General features: G+C 63.1%; 1 protein-coding gene across 1 annotated transcript; it reads left to right on the top strand.

Annotated features, from left to right (window-relative positions):
* Positions 1 to 2,055: 2,055 nt before the first annotated feature.
* On the top strand, positions 2,056 to 16,387 carry KIF3C (kinesin family member 3C). Its single transcript, XM_075086350.1, has 8 exons — positions 2,056 to 3,537; positions 8,181 to 8,282; positions 8,383 to 8,505; positions 8,611 to 8,729; positions 10,182 to 10,298; positions 10,571 to 10,679; positions 11,949 to 12,124; positions 13,029 to 16,387. The coding sequence occupies exons 1-8, from the start codon at positions 2,125 to 2,127 to the stop codon at positions 13,120 to 13,122; spliced, it is 2,253 nt and encodes a 750-aa protein (XP_074942451.1). The 5' UTR covers positions 2,056 to 2,124; the 3' UTR covers positions 13,123 to 16,387.
* Positions 16,388 to 17,427: the final 1,040 nt, after the last annotated feature.

Here is a 17,427-nt window from a genome sequence, read left to right as displayed (position 1 = left end):
CCCGTCCTCCTCCTCCAGCACTGGGGTGGGGGCAGCCCCAGCCCCAGCAGTCACCCCCTCCACAGCCTCCACCATCCCCTGCTCAGCCTGCCTTCCTTCCCCCCTCCATCTCCCATCGCCCCCTCCATCCCTTCTCTATCCCCCTTTCACAGACCCCCCATACCCTCCATTGCCCCTCTGTTTCCCCACCCTCCCCGTCATCCCCATCCGCCTCCACCACGGCCTCCACCCCCCTGCATCGTCCCTCCCATCCCCCTTCCGCCCCCCTCCATCGCTGCTGCATCCCCCCTTCCGCCCCCCTCCATCATGCCCTCCCATGAAGCTTCTATCCCCCTCCATCCCTCCTCCACCGCCCTCCCATTGCCTTCACCACCCGCCCCCGGCTGCATCCACCCTCCGTTATCCCCCCTTCCCACTTCCATCTCCCCTCCATCCCTGCTGCATCCCCCTTCCGCACCCCCCATCCTGCCCTCCATTGTCCTCCGTGGCTGGGGCTGTGCCTTTGGGGAGGGGGCCGTGTCCGCCCCAAAAGCTCCTCCTGGAGACAGAGGACTTGGATTGCACCAGGCAATCCTGCGTATGGCAGCGAATACCCTAATTAATTAATTATGGGATAATCTCTGGTTCCGGAGAACGGGCGGCTGCTGAGACTCGATTAACCACAAGAATGTTTAATCTCCCACCAAAGCCTCGCACTGCCTCTCCCGTAAGGTGCCGGGGATTATTGCTGCCGGGCTGCAAGCGAGCCGGTGCAGGGACCCACCAGCCATACCGGGGCTGGCAGAGGGACAGGACCTGGGATGGGGACTGGGAGGCCAGGGGTTGCTGCCATGAGGGCCATGTGCAGCCTGTGACCCTGAAATAAATCACCTGGCGAGGGTGACGCTGCCCTGGCCCCACAGGAGATGGGCTGAGGGGAATATCCCTGTTGCAGTGCCAGGCCCAAGGAAAGAGCTTTGTCTCTGCTGGACTGCTGGGGCTGGGCACCTCCCCTGCCCTCTCCTGCCTCTGCTGTCCTCCATCCCACACCCTGCATCCCAGTCCTGTGTCCCTTATCCCACATCATGCCCCCTGCACCCCACATCCTGCATCCCTTATCCCACATCATGTACCCTGCATCCCGCATCCCAGTCCTGAATCCATATCCCACATCCTGTACCCTGTATTGCTCATCCCAGTCCTGATCCCAGACCTGCATCCTTCATCCCCCATCCCAGTTCTGCATCCCAGACCTGCATCCTTCATCCCCCATCCCAGTCCTGCATCCCAGACCTGCATCCTTCATCCCCCATCCCAGTCCTGCATCCCAGTCCTGCATCCTTCATCCCCGATCCCAGTCCTGCATCCCAGACCTGCATCCTTCATCCCCCATCCCAATCCTGCATCCCAGTCCTGCATCCTTCACCCCCAATCCCAGTCCTGCATCCCAGTCCTGCATCCTTCACCCCCCATCCCAGTTCTGCATCCCAGACCTGCATCCTTCATCCCCCATCCCAGTTCTGCATCCCAGACCTGCATCCTTCATCCCCCATCCCAATCCTGCATCCCAGACCTGCATCCTTCATCCCCCATCCCAGTCCTGCATCTTGATCCCGCATTCTCTACCCTCCATCCCGCCCCCCCCAATCCTGCCTTCTCACACCCCCCGCCCCCGACCCCCGCCCCGCTCCCTCCCCTCGCCCCCCGCCCCGGCCCAGCACAAAGCCAGGACTACAGCTCCCGGCGTGCCCGGGCGGGGGCCGGGGCCGGCAGCGCTCCCTCCCTCCCGCGTCCCTGCCTGTGCGTGGGCCCGTGCGTGGCTCCGTGCGTGTGCCCGTCTGCGGGGCGGCAGCGAATCAGCCGCGCTGCCCGCCCTGCCCGTCCCGCCCGGCCCCGCACACGGCCGGGGCGCAGCGGCCGCGCTGCCATGAGCGAACGCCCGGCGGGGCCGCCCCGCCGCCCCCCGGCCCCCCGCACCCCGCTCCCCGCCTGCGACCGCGGCCCCCGCCCGGCCCCGCTCCCGGCCCGGGGGATGCTGCGGGGGCGGCGCGGCTGAGCCCCCCCCCCGCGCCCCGCCGCTGCCGCCGCCGCCGCCGCCGCCGCCGCCGCCGCCGCCGCCGCCGCCCGGCCCCGCCCGCCGCCGCCATGGCCGGTAAGTCCCGCAGCGGCTGCGAGGCGCTGAAGGTGGTGGCCCGCTGCCGCCCCATGAGCAGGAAAGAGGAGGCGGCGGGCTACGAACGCGTCCTGGAGCTGGACGTGAAGCTGGGGCAGGTGAGCATCCGAAACCCCCGCGCCGCCCCCGGCGAGCTGCCCAAGACCTTCACCTTCGACGCCGTCTACGACGCCAGCTCCAAGCAAGCGGATCTCTACGACGAGACGGTCCGGCCGCTGATCGACTCCGTGCTGCAGGGCTTCAACGGCACCATCTTCGCCTACGGCCAGACTGGCACCGGCAAGACCTACACCATGCAGGGGGCCTGGGCGGAGCCGGAGAAGCGGGGCATCATCCCCATCTCCTTCGAGCACATCTTCACCCACATCTCCCGCTCGCAGAACCAGCAGTACCTGGTGAGGGCCTCGTACCTGGAGATCTACCAGGAGGAGATCAGGGACCTCCTCGCCAAGGACCAGAGCAAGAAGCTGGAGCTGAAGGAGAACCCCGAGACGGGGGTGTACATCAAGGACCTCTCCTCCTTCGTGACCAAGAACGTCAAGGAGATCGAGCACGTGATGAACCTGGGGAGCCAGACGCGGTCCGTGGGCAGCACCAACATGAACGAGCACAGCTCCCGCTCCCACGCCATCTTCCTCATCACCATCGAGTGCAGCGAGACGGGGCCGGACGGCGAGGAGCACATCCGCGTGGGCAAGCTCAACCTGGTGGACCTGGCCGGCAGTGAGCGCCAGAGCAAAATGGGGGCCCATGGCGAGCGCCCCAAGGAAGCGTCCAAGATCAACCTCTCCCTCTCCGCCCTGGGCAACGTCATCTCCGCCCTTGTGGACGGCAAGAGCACGCACATCCCCTACCGGGACTCCAAGCTGACCCGCCTGCTGCAGGACTCCCTTGGGGGCAACGCCAAGACGATCATGGTGGCCACCTTGGGCCCGGCCTCCCACAGCTACGACGAGAGCCTCTCCACCCTCAGGTTCGCCAACAGGGCCAAGAACATCAAGAACAAGCCCCGGGTGAACGAGGACCCCAAGGACACCTTGCTGCGGGAGTTCCAGGAGGAGATTGTCCGGCTGAAAGCCCAGCTGGAGAAACGCGGCATGCTGGGGAAGAAGAGGAGAAGGAGCAGCCGGAGGAAGAAAGCCGTGGACGGAGAAAGTGCCACGGAGAACGAAGGGGAGGACGACAATGAGGACGGCCTGGAGAAGAACATGGAGAATTACTTGAAGGAGCAGAAGGAGAGGCTGGAAGAGGAGAAAGCTGCTATTCAGGATGACCACAGCCTGGTGAGCGAGGAGAAGCAGAAGCTGCTGCAGGAGAAGGAAAAGATGATAGAGGATCTGCGGAAGGAGCAGGAGGCCACGGAGCTGCTGGCCACCAAGTACAAGGTGCGTGTTGCCACGCGCCGTTGCAAGCCATGCTGGGGCACGACCCGCGTGGCAGGTCCAGCCCCTCGTGGGGTGCCCAAGCAGGGTCCCCAAGGGCAGCCCCGTCCTCCTGCGGGTGGTGGGCAGGGGTTGCCCTTGGGCACGGACCTGTGTGGGGACCTCGCGTGAGAGCTCCTGGGGCCGCGGGGCGGGAAGGGCCGTGAGGGAGCTGATCACCGGAGGCACGAGGTTGCTGCGCTCGGGTCTCGTCCACCTCGGCACAACAAAGCATCTTGCTGCGGGCGGGGTGGGGGGGTGACGCTGCACGTTCATCCCCGGTGGCCCCAGGAACACGCCCAGGGCTGAGGCTGGGGGCACGACTCAGCCGGCCCCCCGCCTGCTCCCCCAGCCTGTCCCACCCCATGGCTCCCGCCTCAGATCCGCCAGGGCTCTGCTGGGGACGGGCAGGGCTGTGAGCCCACAGGCAGGGCCTGGCAGCTCTGCAGGGACCCCCCTCCCCACCTCAGACCCTTCCTGGCACCCCCGAGATGGAGCGGGGTGGGTGGGGGCATGTTATCAGCACCCTCCAGGCGTGGCATGCCACCGGCTTAGGGGATGCTGGGCTGAGTGTGAGAGGGGCCGCGGCAGCCCCAGCCCAGCCCCAGGCAGCCGTGCCGGGGGTCTGGGGCTGCACCACTGTTCCCCCCGGAAGCCCTGCTTCTGTTCCCGGTGAGACTGGGGGTCCTGACCCCCTCCCACCCACCCGCGGCTGCTGCAGGGCTGGCGTGAGCGCGGGGCTGGGAAAACAGGCACGGCGGCAGGGAGGGAGCCCCAGCACCCTGACCCTGCCGCGTCACGCTCCGGCACAGCCCCTCCATCACCGCGGTGGCCCGGATGCGGTGGCCGGGCTGGTGACCGAGCACGGAGCCCTCCAGGCGGGGACGCGCGCGGGGTGTCCGTCCCTGCCTGGGAATTCGGGGGCTGAGCAGGGGGATGCCCTCCGGCCCCCCTCCATGGCCAGAGCCGTGTTTGTTGCAGCCCCAGGGATGCACGGCCATGCCCAGGGACGTGTGGCCATGCCCAGGGATGCACGGCCATGCCCAGGGATGCATGGCCATGCCTGGATGCCTGCACAGAGACCCGTGGGCTCACACTGGGACGTGCCACCGGGACAGAGCCATGGCGGGGACGCCGGTCCCCGGCTGGCGTGACGGATGTCCCGTGATGGGTGGCCCGGCAGAGCGGGATGCTTGGTGCAGGGGTGGGTGCCTCACAGCCCGTGCCCCCCGCCACCATGGAGTGCAGATTGTCGCTGGCAGCCGTCCCGCACGGCCTCCTCATCCGGCACGGTGCAGCAAGGCTGGCTCGGGGCCACCGTGTGTCCTGTAACTGCTGAGTAACAAGGCAGGGCTGGAGGCGAGATGACGCCGCGTCCCCTTCGGTGGCCTTCAGAGCTGCTCTGCACACCGGGATCCTCTGGCCATGGGGGTACCGTACGGTCACCGCAGAGAGGTGTCACCCCAGGGGGCAAAACCCCCCGCCGTGCCAGCCATGGAGGGGCAGAGCCTGCTGCGATGCTCACCCTGCTGGGCAGAGCCGGGGGGGGGACATTGCAGGGGGCACTGGGTGGCTTCCCGGCACCCGTGGGCAGCTCTGGCACGCAGCAGGGCCAGGCACGGAGGCACCGGTCTGAAAAGAGCCCTGTGTCCTGCTCATGTGTTTCAGGCCTCCGGAGTGACCGTGGCAGAGGCAGCTGCGGTGACTGGGGGGTCGGGTGCCCTGCACACACACGGGCTGGGCACGCTGGACCCCGTCTTGCCGTCACACTCATGGAGGCAGGCTCTGCGTCTGACCTCTGGCACAGCCGGGGCCCGGCCCCACCATCCGGCTGCGACACGTGGGTGGCATCGAGCTCGGCGAGGCAGGGGCCAGCCTGCCCAGCAGATGTGCACCGTGGCACCCAGATGTGCACCGCGGCACCCAGATGTGCACCGTGGCACCCAGCCGACGGGCCGTGCCGCAGCAGCCGGCTGCAGCGGAGCCTCTGCCCCGGCTTGGCCAGGGCTCCGGGCCTCTCGTCTGATGGCTCTGCCGGGTGCTGAGGTCGGGGTCAGCGGGTGAGAAAGTACCAGGGAAGTTATTTGGGTGCCGGAAATGAGTTCCCATGAGAGGCTTAGCGTTCAATCTGTCCCATGCGCTAAAGAAGATTGGGAGTCGTCTTCGTTAGAGGGAATAAAGGCTTTGGCAGGGAGAAAACGGCAGCGCTAAGAAACCCCGTAATCCCACGGCAAAGGTGGGAGCCGGCGGTGAGCGCCGTGGGAGGGGTGGCAGCACACTGCCCTGGCTGAGCATCTTCCCAGCACCCACCCGGTCCCCCCCAATGCTGCTGGGGCAGGACGTGCCCTGGCAGGGCACAGGGGACACTCCCCAGCACAGGGTGCAACTGGGACCAGCCCAGAACTGGCTTTGGAGGAGGGGGTGTGAGGGGCAAGGGGCCCATAGAGCCCCAGTCCCCCAGCCCACCTTGGCAGGGGATGGCATGGGGCTGGGCAGGGGGGGCTGCCCTTGGGGGTCTCAGCCCCCCACCATGGCAACCCGGTGGCTTTCCGGCAAAGCACCCAGCCATCGGCACCCTAGTGAAGGCGGCAGGGCCAGGAGGAAGGAGGAATCCCCAGTGTCGGGGTCTGGGGGAGTAAAGCAGGGTTGGGGGGGCTGCATGGGGCACCCGTGGGACCAAACAGCTGTGAGGGTCTCACGGGGCTGGGGGAAGGTGGGAACTGGTGGTACGGACGCAGGGGTTGTCCTACGGGTGCTGGGGGTGCTGCTTGCTCCTCCTAAAATCCTACGCCACGCGCCCCCATGTCTGTCCCACGTAGGGCCAGGAAGGGGAAAAAGTAGTGGAAAAATAGGGGAAATAATAGAATATCACCCCAAAGAGCTGTCGGTGTGAACAGGGGTCTGCGGTTTGCCTGAGCCCCCACCTCTGTGCCCAAGGTGGTGCTGGGGTGCAGCTGGGGGGGCACAGTACTGCTGGGGGGACACAGCACCCCCTGGGAGAGCCCTGCCCAGGGGCAGGTGCTGGTGGCACCGATGAAGGCCGCGTGTGTCCCCCCAGTGCCAGCGTCCCCCCTCGGCGTGGCGTCCCGGCCCTCCTGCCTGGCAGGGCCTTGGCTGTGGCGGCGGGGGGATCCCGGGGGTCCAGGCACAGTAAGGAGCAGGGGGGGAGCTTTGCATTTGGGGCTCTCCATTCAGGGGGTGCAGAGGGACCCCGAGCAGGCGTGCCCGCGGGCGAGGGCAGGCGTGCGGTGGTGGTCGGCGTCTGGCAGGGACACCCCGGGGATGGCAGCGAGTGGCGCTGGCGCTGTCTCGGTGATTAATTTTTAAAGCCGTGTGCGGCGGCGTGGTGGCACGGGGACGTCTGGCCCCATCCCTGCTCGTGGCCCTGAGCCGCAGCCATGGGGGGCGCAGGGTGTCCCCTCCCTCCCCGGCGCCAGCCGCGCTGTCCCACTGACACCCTGACACGGTGACACGGCTGCGGGCGTGCACGCACCCTGTGCACACGCGTCTTGCACGGGCGTGCAGACACCCGCTGCGTAGCGTGCCCACCTCATGCGTGGGTGTGCACAGGCACCCGGCGCTTGTACGCACACCGACACGTGTGTGCACGCGTGTCCGCCGGGGGTGCACGCACCCGGCACGTGTGTGCACACCCCTGTGCCTGTGCACACGCGTGGGCACGCGTGAGTGTACCAACATGCGCGTGCATGGGCACGCAGGGGTGCGTGTGTGTACTCAACGTGGGTGCGTGGGGGGCTGCACGCAAGCGTGTGCGTGCAGGGGGCAAAGGAGAGCGTGCGCTTGTGCAAGCGTAAACAGCTGCACGCTTGAGCACGCGTGTAGAAATGCACACGCACACGCGCGGGTGTACGAGCGTGTGTTTGTGTGCGGGGGTGTGACCGCGCACAGGCGTGTGCGTGCACGGACGCGTGCACGGACACCGATAGATGTGTGGGGGTGCAGCGGTGGGACGGGGGAGCCCCGTTCCCCGGGGAGGCAAAGAGCAGCTGGGGTGGGGTGGGGGTGGCGGGGTGGGGTTGGGGGGTGCAATGGGGTGCATACGCGCAGTCCCAGCTCCCGGCTGAGCTGCGGGAAGTGCCGCTGCGGGTGGTTTCCCTGCGGCGTCCCCCCCAGCAGGTCCTGGGGGCCTCGGGGCAGAGCCCCCCGCCCGGCTCGGCTCGGCTGGGGCCGGGTCCCGCTGCCGGCAGCTGCTGCACGTCCGCAGCATCCTGCAGGGTCGCAGCTGTGCGGAAGGAAGCGGGACCCGAACCAGCCCGGGCTCGTCGCCAGGGGCCCCACGGCACGTCCCTGCGGAGGGGGCACGTCCCTCACACCCCCCGCTCCAGCCCCCACCGCTGCCCTGAACCAGCCCCTCGCTCCTCGGTGCCCATGTCCTCGTTCCTTGGTCCCCATCAGCTGGGGACCAAGGCATGTCCTGCACTGAAAGCTGACACCTCCCTGAAACCAGGGGTGAGGACAGGGAGCCCAGGACGGCAGCCAGGGACACGGGGTGTTCAGGGACACGGGGTGTTCACGCGGCGAGGATGGCCTGGGGCAAACCCGGGGGGGCCGTGCCCTGACCTCCCAGCCTGCTCTGCACCCCCCAGGCCATGGAGAGCAAGCTGCTCATCGGTGGCAGGACCATCGTGGACCACACCAACGAGCAGCAGAAGATGCTGGAGCTGAAGCGGCAGGAGATAGCCGAGCAGGTACCGGCGCGGGGGCCTGACCCGGCCTAAGCGGGTGACGGGGCCGTTGCGGGGGGCCGGATCCCCCTCCCGGCTCTGAGCGTTTCCCCCTGCGCTGCAGAAACGCCGGGAGCGGGAGATGCAGCAGGAGATGTTGCTGCGGGACGAGGAGACCATGGAGCTGCGGGAGACTTACACCTCCCTGCAGCAGGAGGTGGAGATCAAAACCAAGAAGCTGAAGAAGGTGAGAGCGTGGCAGGCAGGGACGGCCGTCCCTCCGGCCGCCGGAGCCCCGGGGCTCGCCGCAGCCCCTGAGCCGTGGGGCTGAGGGGCTGCTCCTCTCCCCCAGCTGTACGCCAAGCTGCAGGCCGTGAAGGCGGAGATCCAGGACCAGCACGACGAGTACATCCGCGTGCGCCAGGACCTGGAGGAGGCGCAGAACGAGCAGACGCGGGAGCTGAAGCTCAAGTAGGTGGTCGTGCGTCCCTTGCGCCCGGGCGCAGCCCCATCGGGCGTGTAGGGCAGAGCTGGGGTGTGCAGACAGGAGAGCTGGGGGGCCCAGAGCAGAGGTGGGGTGTGCAGAGCAGAGCTGGGGTGCGCAGAGCAAAGTTGGGGTGCCCAGAGCAGAGCTGGGGTGCCAGAGCAGAGCTAGGGTGCACAGAGCAAAGTTGGGGTGCCCAGAGCAGAGCTGGGGTGCCCAGAGCAGAGCTGGGGTGCGCAGAGCAAAGTTGGGGTGCCCAGAGCAGAGCTGGGGTGTGCAGAGCAAAGTTGGGGTGCCCAGAGCAAAGCTGGGGTGCCAGAGCAGAGCTGGGGTGTCAGAGCAAAGCCGGGGTGCTCAGCTGGAGGCAGCGATACACCTGCTGACAGGGACAACGGAGCGCTTCCTGCCCTGTCAGCGGTGGCAGAAGGTGTAAAACATATTAAACCTCTTGAGCCGGGTGAGTTGCACACGAGAGTATTAAAAAGTTGCTGGGAAAGGTGAAAAACCAGAAAACACACAAGCAGAAAGGACGGCGCAGCAGCAGTGCGGGCTGTGGACGGTGGGAGCCGGCGGTAAGTGTCCCCTGAGGGCAGCGGGAGACCTGCTGCAGCCCCAGCGCAGCCCTCGGAGGGAGAGAGCCTTGGGGGGACTCGGCGTGAGCCCCAGCCCCGTGGCAGCCCCCGGCACGACAGTGGCACCCGGTGAGGCCGGGCAGCATTTTCCCTCCAGGAACCTCCCAGCAGGAGATGCGGCTGCTGGTCCACCACCTCTGGTGGGTTTGTTTTCACTTCAAGCAACAATCTTATTCAGTATCTTTAAAAAACACACACCCCAACGTATATAAGTACTTTAGCATTTTCAAGGTATTTATACTTTTACTAGAAACAGAAATTAATCTCAAATTTTGCTACCTTTCCCTTCGAAAGTGATTCAGACCTTTTAAAAGCCGGGGACTCGATGAAGCAACTCATTGACCTGAGATAATTTCCTGCAGCCGCTCAATTTGACCCCAAAAATGTGGGAAAAAAAGATTCCCTTTGGGGTCTATTTTGCATCATTGAGCTTTGTTTTATTTTCTGGTCAGGCAGCCGGGGGAGCGGGCGGGAGCGGAGGGGAGGTGGGGGCTCCTGCCTGGAGGAAGCTTGCAGAGCTGCCCCAGTGTCTTTGCTCCTCTTTGACCACTGTCTTCCTCTGCCCTCCCTCTCCTGCCTCTATCGCCTCTCCACTGGCCGCATCTATTGCTTCAACCTCGCCATCTCCATCGTGTTTCCATCTTCTGGATGTTTTCCCATTTCCTTGTGTCTCCCCCGCTTCCTGGCATCCCTTTCCTCTCTGTTTCCGACCTGTTTTCTGTCACTTGTCACATTAACTCCTTCCCCTCCTACTCCTTCCCACCCCCTTGCTCCCACTCCGTCTCTCTCGGCTGGTCATTTGCTCAGGTACTTGATCATCGAGAACTTCATCCCACCAGAAGAGAAGAACAAGATCATGAACCGGCTGTACTTCGATGGTGAGGAGGACCAGTGGAAGTTCCAGCCGCTGGTGCCCACCGGAGGGTACGTCCCCGGCCCCGACCCACGCTCTGCCCCAGCGCTGCCGGCCCGCAGGCACGAAGCCTGTGCTTGCAGGGCAGGGATGTCCCCGGGCTGGGGGGTAGCAGGGACCCCGGGACGCTTACAGGTGCCTACAGGTGGAAATCCTCTCCAAGCCAAGCCCCAGCAGGAAGGGCCACCCTTCACGCACTGTAGACAAGCTCGACCGGTCACTCTTTGGATGCATTTTCAGTAGGAATTTATGTTCTCTAATGAACTTGCCTCTCTATTTTTAGAAACAGCAGCCAAATGAAGAAGCGGCCTACCTCTGCGGTGGGGTACAAGAGACCCATCAGCCAGTACGCCCGCGTGGCCATGGCCATGGGGTCTCATCCTCGGTACCGGGTAAGCCAGAGGGCACTGGTGCCTGCTGGGGGGACAAGAAGTCACTGGATAAATGGGGTGGGTGGGTGGACAGACGGACAGACGGATGGATGGAGGGACGGAGGGAGGGATGGGTGGAAGGACAGATGGGTTGACGGGTGGATGGATGGATGGATGGAGGGAGGGATGGGTGAATGGAGGGATGGACAGACGGGTGGATCGACAGACGGGTGGATGGACAGATGGATGGGTGGATGGATGGATGGATGGAGGGAGGGATGGATGGATGGATGGGCGGATGGATGGACGGATGGATGGACGGATGGATGGATGGATGGATGGATGGATGGATGGATGGATGGATGGACGGAGGGATGGAAGGATGGAGGGATGGAGGAATGGACAGACGGGTGGATGGACAGACGGATGGATGGACAGACGGATGGATGGATGGACGGAGGGTTGGAGGGATGGATGGATGGATGGACAGATGGATGGACGGATGGACAGATGGATGGACAGATGGATGGATGGACAGATGGACAGACAGATGGACAGACAGATGGACGGACAGATGGATGGACGGATGGATGGATGGACGGATGGATGGATGGATGGATGGATGGACGGATGGATGGATGGATGGATGGATGGACGGACGGACGGACGGATGGATGGATGGATGGATGGATGGATGGATAGATGGATGGACGGATGGACAGATGGATGGACAGATGGATGGACAGACGGATGGGTGGACAGACGGATGGATGGACGGATGGATGGATGGATGGATGGATGGGTCGGTGGGTGGGTCGGTGGGTGGATGGGTGGGTGTAGGGGTTGTTGGATGGGTGGATGGTTGAGCGGATATATGCGTGGGTGGATAACCAGTGGGAGAGAAGACGGAGCAAACAAGCTCCCGATGATTTGGGATACGCCAGTTCAGGCTCCCAGCTTTATCCTCCCACTTGGCAGGATCGGTGGCCGTGGTCCCAGCCGGTCCTTGAGCTCTGGCTCACCGGCAGCTGCTGCCGTTTGAAGGGACGGGGCCTTTCAGCCTTCCCTGCTGGCCTCAGCCCCAGGAAAGACCAGAAGATCCTGAGCAGGGCAGGGAGCCTGGGCTCCAGTTTTGAGCTTGCCTTGTGGCTGTGGCAGCCAGAGGAGGGTCCTGCTCGCTGGCATCCCCGTCAGCTTCTCTTGGTAGTGTGAACTTGCCGGAGCAGTAGCTGTGTTTTGCCACACGGTGACTCCTCGCATTGGTTTTCCCTTTGCCCTCTCTTGCTGCAGGCTGAGAACATCATGTTCTTGGAGCTGGACCTCTCCCCTCCGGCCATCTTCGAGTTCGAGCGTAGCAGGGACCTGGCAGAGCAGGACCCTCGGGCTCTGCACCTGGAGAGGCTGATGCACCTGGACAGCCTCCTGGAGAGGCCGGCAGCCTCCCGGGTGAGGAAGTCCCGCTCCTGGTAAGCGCCGGCGTGTGGGGGGGATGCGTGGGGGCTGCGGCGCGGCCGGGATGCTCCGTGTGGGGCAGACGGAGGAGTCTCAGCAGAGCTGCGAGCCCCCCCCGTTCCTTTTGGGGTTGAAACTGGCCTTGAGTTGTTGGGGTGTGAGCAGATTCTAAAATATGGGTGACATTGCTTTGGTAACGATTGTTGGATAAGTATTAAAAATAGGGTGATGATGTCGTATATCGTCATATACATCTCAGCACGGGACAGACACGGGGCTGTTGGAGCGGGGCCAGAGGGGGCACAGAAATGCTCCGAGGGCTGGAGCCCCCCTGCTGCGAGGCCGGGCTGGGAGAGCTGGGGTTGTGCAGCCGGGGAAGGGGAGGCTGCAGGGAGACCTTATTGCGGCCTTTCGGGGCTTGAAGGGGGACTGTAGGAAGGATGAGGATGCACCCTTTTTCAGGGAGTGTAGGGATGGGATGAGGGGTGATGGTTTTAAACTGAAAGCTGGTAGGTTTAGGTTAGATATTAAGAAGAAATTCTTTACTGTGAGGGCGGTGAAAGCCTGGCCCAGGCTGCCCCGAGAGGTGGTCGATGCCCCATCCCTGGGAACACCCAAGGCCAGGCTGGACGGGGCTCTGAGCAACCTGCTCTGGTTGAAGGTGTCCCTGCTCATGGCAGGGGGTTGGGCTGGGTGGCCTTTAGCGGTCCCTTCCCACCCAAACCGTTCTATGACTCTGTGATACGCGTATATCCCGGATGATAAGACACAAGGTATCATCCTGCCCAACTCTGGGTGTCCCTTGGTTCTCCCTGCATTGCAAGTGACTGAGGAAATGGCTGGATTTCGGGGACAGCGGGATGCAGGGGAAGGGGAAGGAGAAGAAACCAGTTTTTCTCAGTCTGCCTCCCCGTCCAGGTGCCAGACGCCGCGGTCACTGCCATCCTCCACAACGCATGTGTCCCTCACCTCCAGCTCCCCGCGCGCCGCCACGATGCCAGCTCAGGAGTGATGTCCTGGACCCCCTCGTCCCCCGCACCGCCTCGCAGCGAGGACTGTGCCCTGCCGACGGCCGAGGAAGGGGCCCCAGCCGGCACCACCTCCACTGGTCCCAGTTCGTCTTTGTCTTCAGCTACTTTGTGTGCGCGTGTTTGTGTGGGACGCTCACGAACAGCCCCCGGGGCGAGGGGAGCTGCCTCCTCCTTCCTTCTGTCCCCCCTCCCCATCTGGATCTGTCACTTTATTTATTTAACGTATTTATTTATGGAGTGGTTGACGCACGGAGTCAGGAGGCGCGTTCGGACTGGAGGACACCCAAGGCTGGCAGTGGGCACCACGCCGACCGCTGCTCGGGTACGCTGAGCTCCCACCCCTCCCCACGCCGCTGCCGCAGCCCCCGCACAGGGCTGGGGCAGGGGGGCACTGCCGGGGCGGGCATCACCGGCGTCCTGCTCCCCACCCTGCTCCACGGAGCAGGCAGGAGAGGGCACATGCCCCACTCTGGTGGCATCGGCAGAAGGTGAGGCAGCCCCGGACTCTGGTGCTGGGTTTGCTTTGCTGGATCCCAGGGAATTTGGTGATTTCTACAAGGATTTGGAGACTTCGTGGTGGCAGCACCTCACACTGGGCTTGTCAGAGGCCTGGAGGGACTCTCCAGCCTGCATCAACACTGGTGGCAGCAAGGACATCTCATTGACTTCTGGGCATGGCTGTCGCTTCAGGAACGCCAGCTCCAGCCACAGACAGAGCTTGCAGATTAACCAAACCAAGTCAGTCCCGGTGGTGCCGGGACTTTGTCCTCCTGTGCCACACTCTGCGACGGCTGGCCCTGTCCTCTTCGGTTGCCTGACACCCAGCTTGCTCCCATCCCTGCGCAAGTGGGCGACCAACTCCTTACAGCAAGAACAGGAGATGGAAATCTCCATCCCCCTCCAAAGACACAGGCTGGGGGGAAGTGCTGCCTGGGTGGCACCAGAGCACCCACCGTCCTGGCAACTAAAGGCAGTGAAGAAATGCAGGATGAGATGGTGATGCCTGGAGGAGCGATGCCAACATCGCTCTCCTCCGGGCTGGGTGACACCATGTGGACATCACCTTGCACATGGGAGAAATTTCCTGGGGATTGTGTGGGTCATGGAGGGGTGGACGTGAAACGGGTAATGGATACGAGGGGGCAAGCCTTGAGGCCACTCTGGCGATCTGGAACCCGTCCCAGGCAGCAGCACACGTGGGTGCCGGGACATCGCTCGATGTTCCTGAGCGACTTGGCTTTCAGCAAGTCAGTCAAGGGGAGGTGGGTCCTTGCTGAGGATCCTCCTGGCAGAGCCAGGCCAGCGGCTGTGGTCTCCCTGGGATGGCTTCCAGATGCGCGGAGATGGGGGAGATCCGGTTGTTTGACGAGATCCTAACGAACGAGGGAGCGACCCCCTGGTTCACGTGGGAGGATTCGGGTCTTCAAATGGACGTGCGCCGAGGCCAGGCCCTGGGAAGGCAGGTCTGAGAAGGCTGCAGGTAGGGACTGACTTCTGGCGATGAAGAGAGTTTCTTCTGCTGGAGGACTGCTCACCTCGATGACTCCTGCACCCAGGACCGGGGTGAGGGAGGGAGAGGGAACGAGGCGCAGACATGGAGCAGAAGCATCAGCAAACTTCAGAGCAGAGCACGTCCCACCAACACGCTGCTTGTGGCCAGGCTGGGGCATCCACAGAGCTTCCCACCCACCTCCTGACACATCCCCTGCTCGGGGTGGCTTCTCCCCATTCCCTGTAACATTGTCTTGCCTCGTGTTCTTGATCGTTGCCCTCTGCCACCATCTTCTCTTCCCCACCTGTGCCCCATAACACCTTCTGCCTCTCTGAAATCGTTGCCCCCTTCTCCCCCACCCCAGCGGCTGGCTCGTAGGCGGTTTTGGAAGCTGTAGGTCGCTCCCAGGACTGAGCTCGCCCCCTTCGAGCAGCAGCCGGGTCTGGTCTGTGCTCAGCCTGGGGAGGAGGGTGCAGGAGGAAGGGCATTTCAGGAGTGAGAGCTGGGTCCCTTCCCTGACTTGGGGTGAGGTCCGAGTGCCCGCGGGTCCCACCAGCAGCCAGGAGCTGGTCCGTGTGCATCCCCCAGAGCAAGCTGACTCTGGCCCCGTGGAACAGGGCGGATGAGAGACCCAGTTCTTTATTTAGTTTTCCAGATGGCATCTGGGAGTCAGGGTCAGGAAGCACAGGCCTCAGAAAGGGGAGAAGCTGTCTGCAGGGTGGCCTGCAGGAATATGTTTTCCTCCCTTCCTTGTTTTCTAATTGCCCCAAGTTCATCTTCAGCCGGATCAGCAGCTCATGGAGCCCTGAGGCTGTGAACCAGCCTTTCCCCTCCCTTCACTACCCAGCTCAAGAGCTGATGGTGCCCCCTCATTCCCCCTGGCTTGCCCCCGGCCACGGAGCATCACGTTGACGGGCGGATTTGTGCCTCACCAGTCTCCCATGGCACACGCTGAACCTCATCCGTGTCACGGCGAAGGACAGGTCCAGGTCCGGCGGGATCCGCGTGGAAGCCCCTCCAGCAAAGCACAGCACAGGCGTACCAGCACCCGGTGCTGGGGACGGGTGGAGCCGCTTTCGACATCCAAGTGCCGCTCGTATCGCATCTGTCGTGCGCGTGGGCCCGGGGCAGTCTCCCGAGGACTCGCCCCGTCTCTCTCCGCCGCTGCCGACGACCTCCCAACCTCCTTAGCACAAACCCCGAGGAAGGTTGTAAGCAGATGCTGGTGATTTGAGCTGAGGCCGGGCGAGCTCGCGGCAGCTTTTTCCCCTCTGCCTCGGGTGCCTCCGCAGCCTCTCTGCATCGCTGCAGCAACCTCGGATGTATATTTGTAATGTTCTTTGGTCTTTGTATGTTGGTGCGTGTGTATTTACATATGAGCGTGTGTAGGTGTGCGTGGGCGCGCGCGCGCGTGTAGCCAAGGGATCTATTTACCGTCAATGTGAGTGACTGTACAGGGGGCACCTCCCAGAGGGGGTACGGGGCTGGGCTGGGGCGCTTTTTCTGTTGTTTAATTGTTTAGTTATTTTGGGTTTCAGGTTTGGACATGGTGTTTTTTTTGCGAGGGGGTGGGTTTGGGTCTGTTTCGGATCGATTAACAAGGTGAGGGCCTTGATTAGGACCAAATTTTTGTGCCTGTTGCTCTGGTGATTTATTTAGAAATCAAAAGTTTACTGTATGGTGGCCCATCCTTGTCACTCTATACATATGAATATACAGGACATATTATAAATATATATATATTATACATACTGTATGGAGAGAGGTCATTAATCTCACACCCCCTCTGGCTTTGGATGGACGCCTCTTCGATACGCTGTAATGTAGCTTTGACCCAGTGCTGGGAACGACCAGAAAGCGCCAGCACCCTTCAGAAAACTGGCAGTGACACCAATAAAGGAATGAGCATCATTGCAAAGGGCGTCTGCAGCCTCGTTCATCCGCAGCTCCCGCCGGCCGGAACCCGCCGGCACCACGGCGCCTTAACCCGAGTTAAGCGCAGCTCCACATCGCGCACCCAGCTCGGGGGGAGCCTCACGGGCCGTGTGGTTTGAGACGAGGATCTGGGATTTGGGCTCCTGCTGCAGCGCGAGCGGGGGCACCGCTGTCTGCCCGCCTGGATTTCTCCGTGTATTCCTCCTGCTTCGTATCAGATGGAGCATTTGTACTAAAACAGCTGTAATCTGCAGGAATTTCACTAGGGCAAGGTCTAAGCAGCAAAAGCTAAGTTGATTTTGAGGCTCGCCTAGTTCCTGCCAGCTTAGTGGCGCTGATGCCAGGGACGGGTCCCAGCACAGTCTGGGTTGTCGGCATCGATCCAGCGAGGCCCACAGCCTGCATTAGGCGCAGCACTAAGGCAAAGGGGGAGGCTGGAGCCGGGCAGGAGGGCTGGCCGGGAGCACCCGCAGGGCGCACACCCAGTGAGGCTGGCTCTTGCAAAGGACTGAAGAGCCTGTGGGTAAAGGCAAAATAAGGGAAACGAGGTTAAACGGGGACAGTTAGAGCCCACAGGGAGGGCAAGGAAGGACCCGCGGACATTCAAGGGAATCAGAACCACAGATGTAAATGGGTTTTTTGGTAGCTGAAACAGTGAGGAGGGAGCAGCAACAGTGAGCAGGGAAGAGGCTGGTCACCTCTCCTCCCACATGCCACTGCATTTTTCCCATGCCATTGGGAAATGGGGAAAATTCCCACGCCTTACGTATTAACGAAGCTCTTACTAAGAAAACACTGCAAAGGCACCGAACTCCCATGCTTCAGGATTGTCCTCGACAGTCTGACCTGTGCTGGCACC

The sequence above is a fragment of the Phalacrocorax aristotelis genome, chromosome 3 (genome assembly GCF_949628215.1).
Source record: "Phalacrocorax aristotelis chromosome 3, bGulAri2.1, whole genome shotgun sequence".
Taxonomy (NCBI): Eukaryota; Metazoa; Chordata; class Aves; order Suliformes; family Phalacrocoracidae; genus Phalacrocorax; species Phalacrocorax aristotelis.
The sequence above is the reverse complement of the archived record's forward strand: the minus strand, read 5'-3'. Positions and strand labels throughout refer to the sequence as shown.

Bases quoted from the DNA above. Each gene is read 5' to 3' on its own strand.
- KIF3C (XM_075086350.1), top strand. From the start codon at position 2,125: ATGGCCGGTAAGTCCCGCAGCGGCTGCGAGGCGCTGAAGGTGGTGGCC. The intron at 8,506-8,610 runs GTGAGAGCGTGG...CCTCTCCCCCAG, and splicing joins AAACCAAGAAGCTGAAGAAG to CTGTACGCCAAGCTGCAGGC. The intron at 10,299-10,570 runs GTACGTCCCCGG...CTCTATTTTTAG, and splicing joins CCGCTGGTGCCCACCGGAGG to AAACAGCAGCCAAATGAAGA.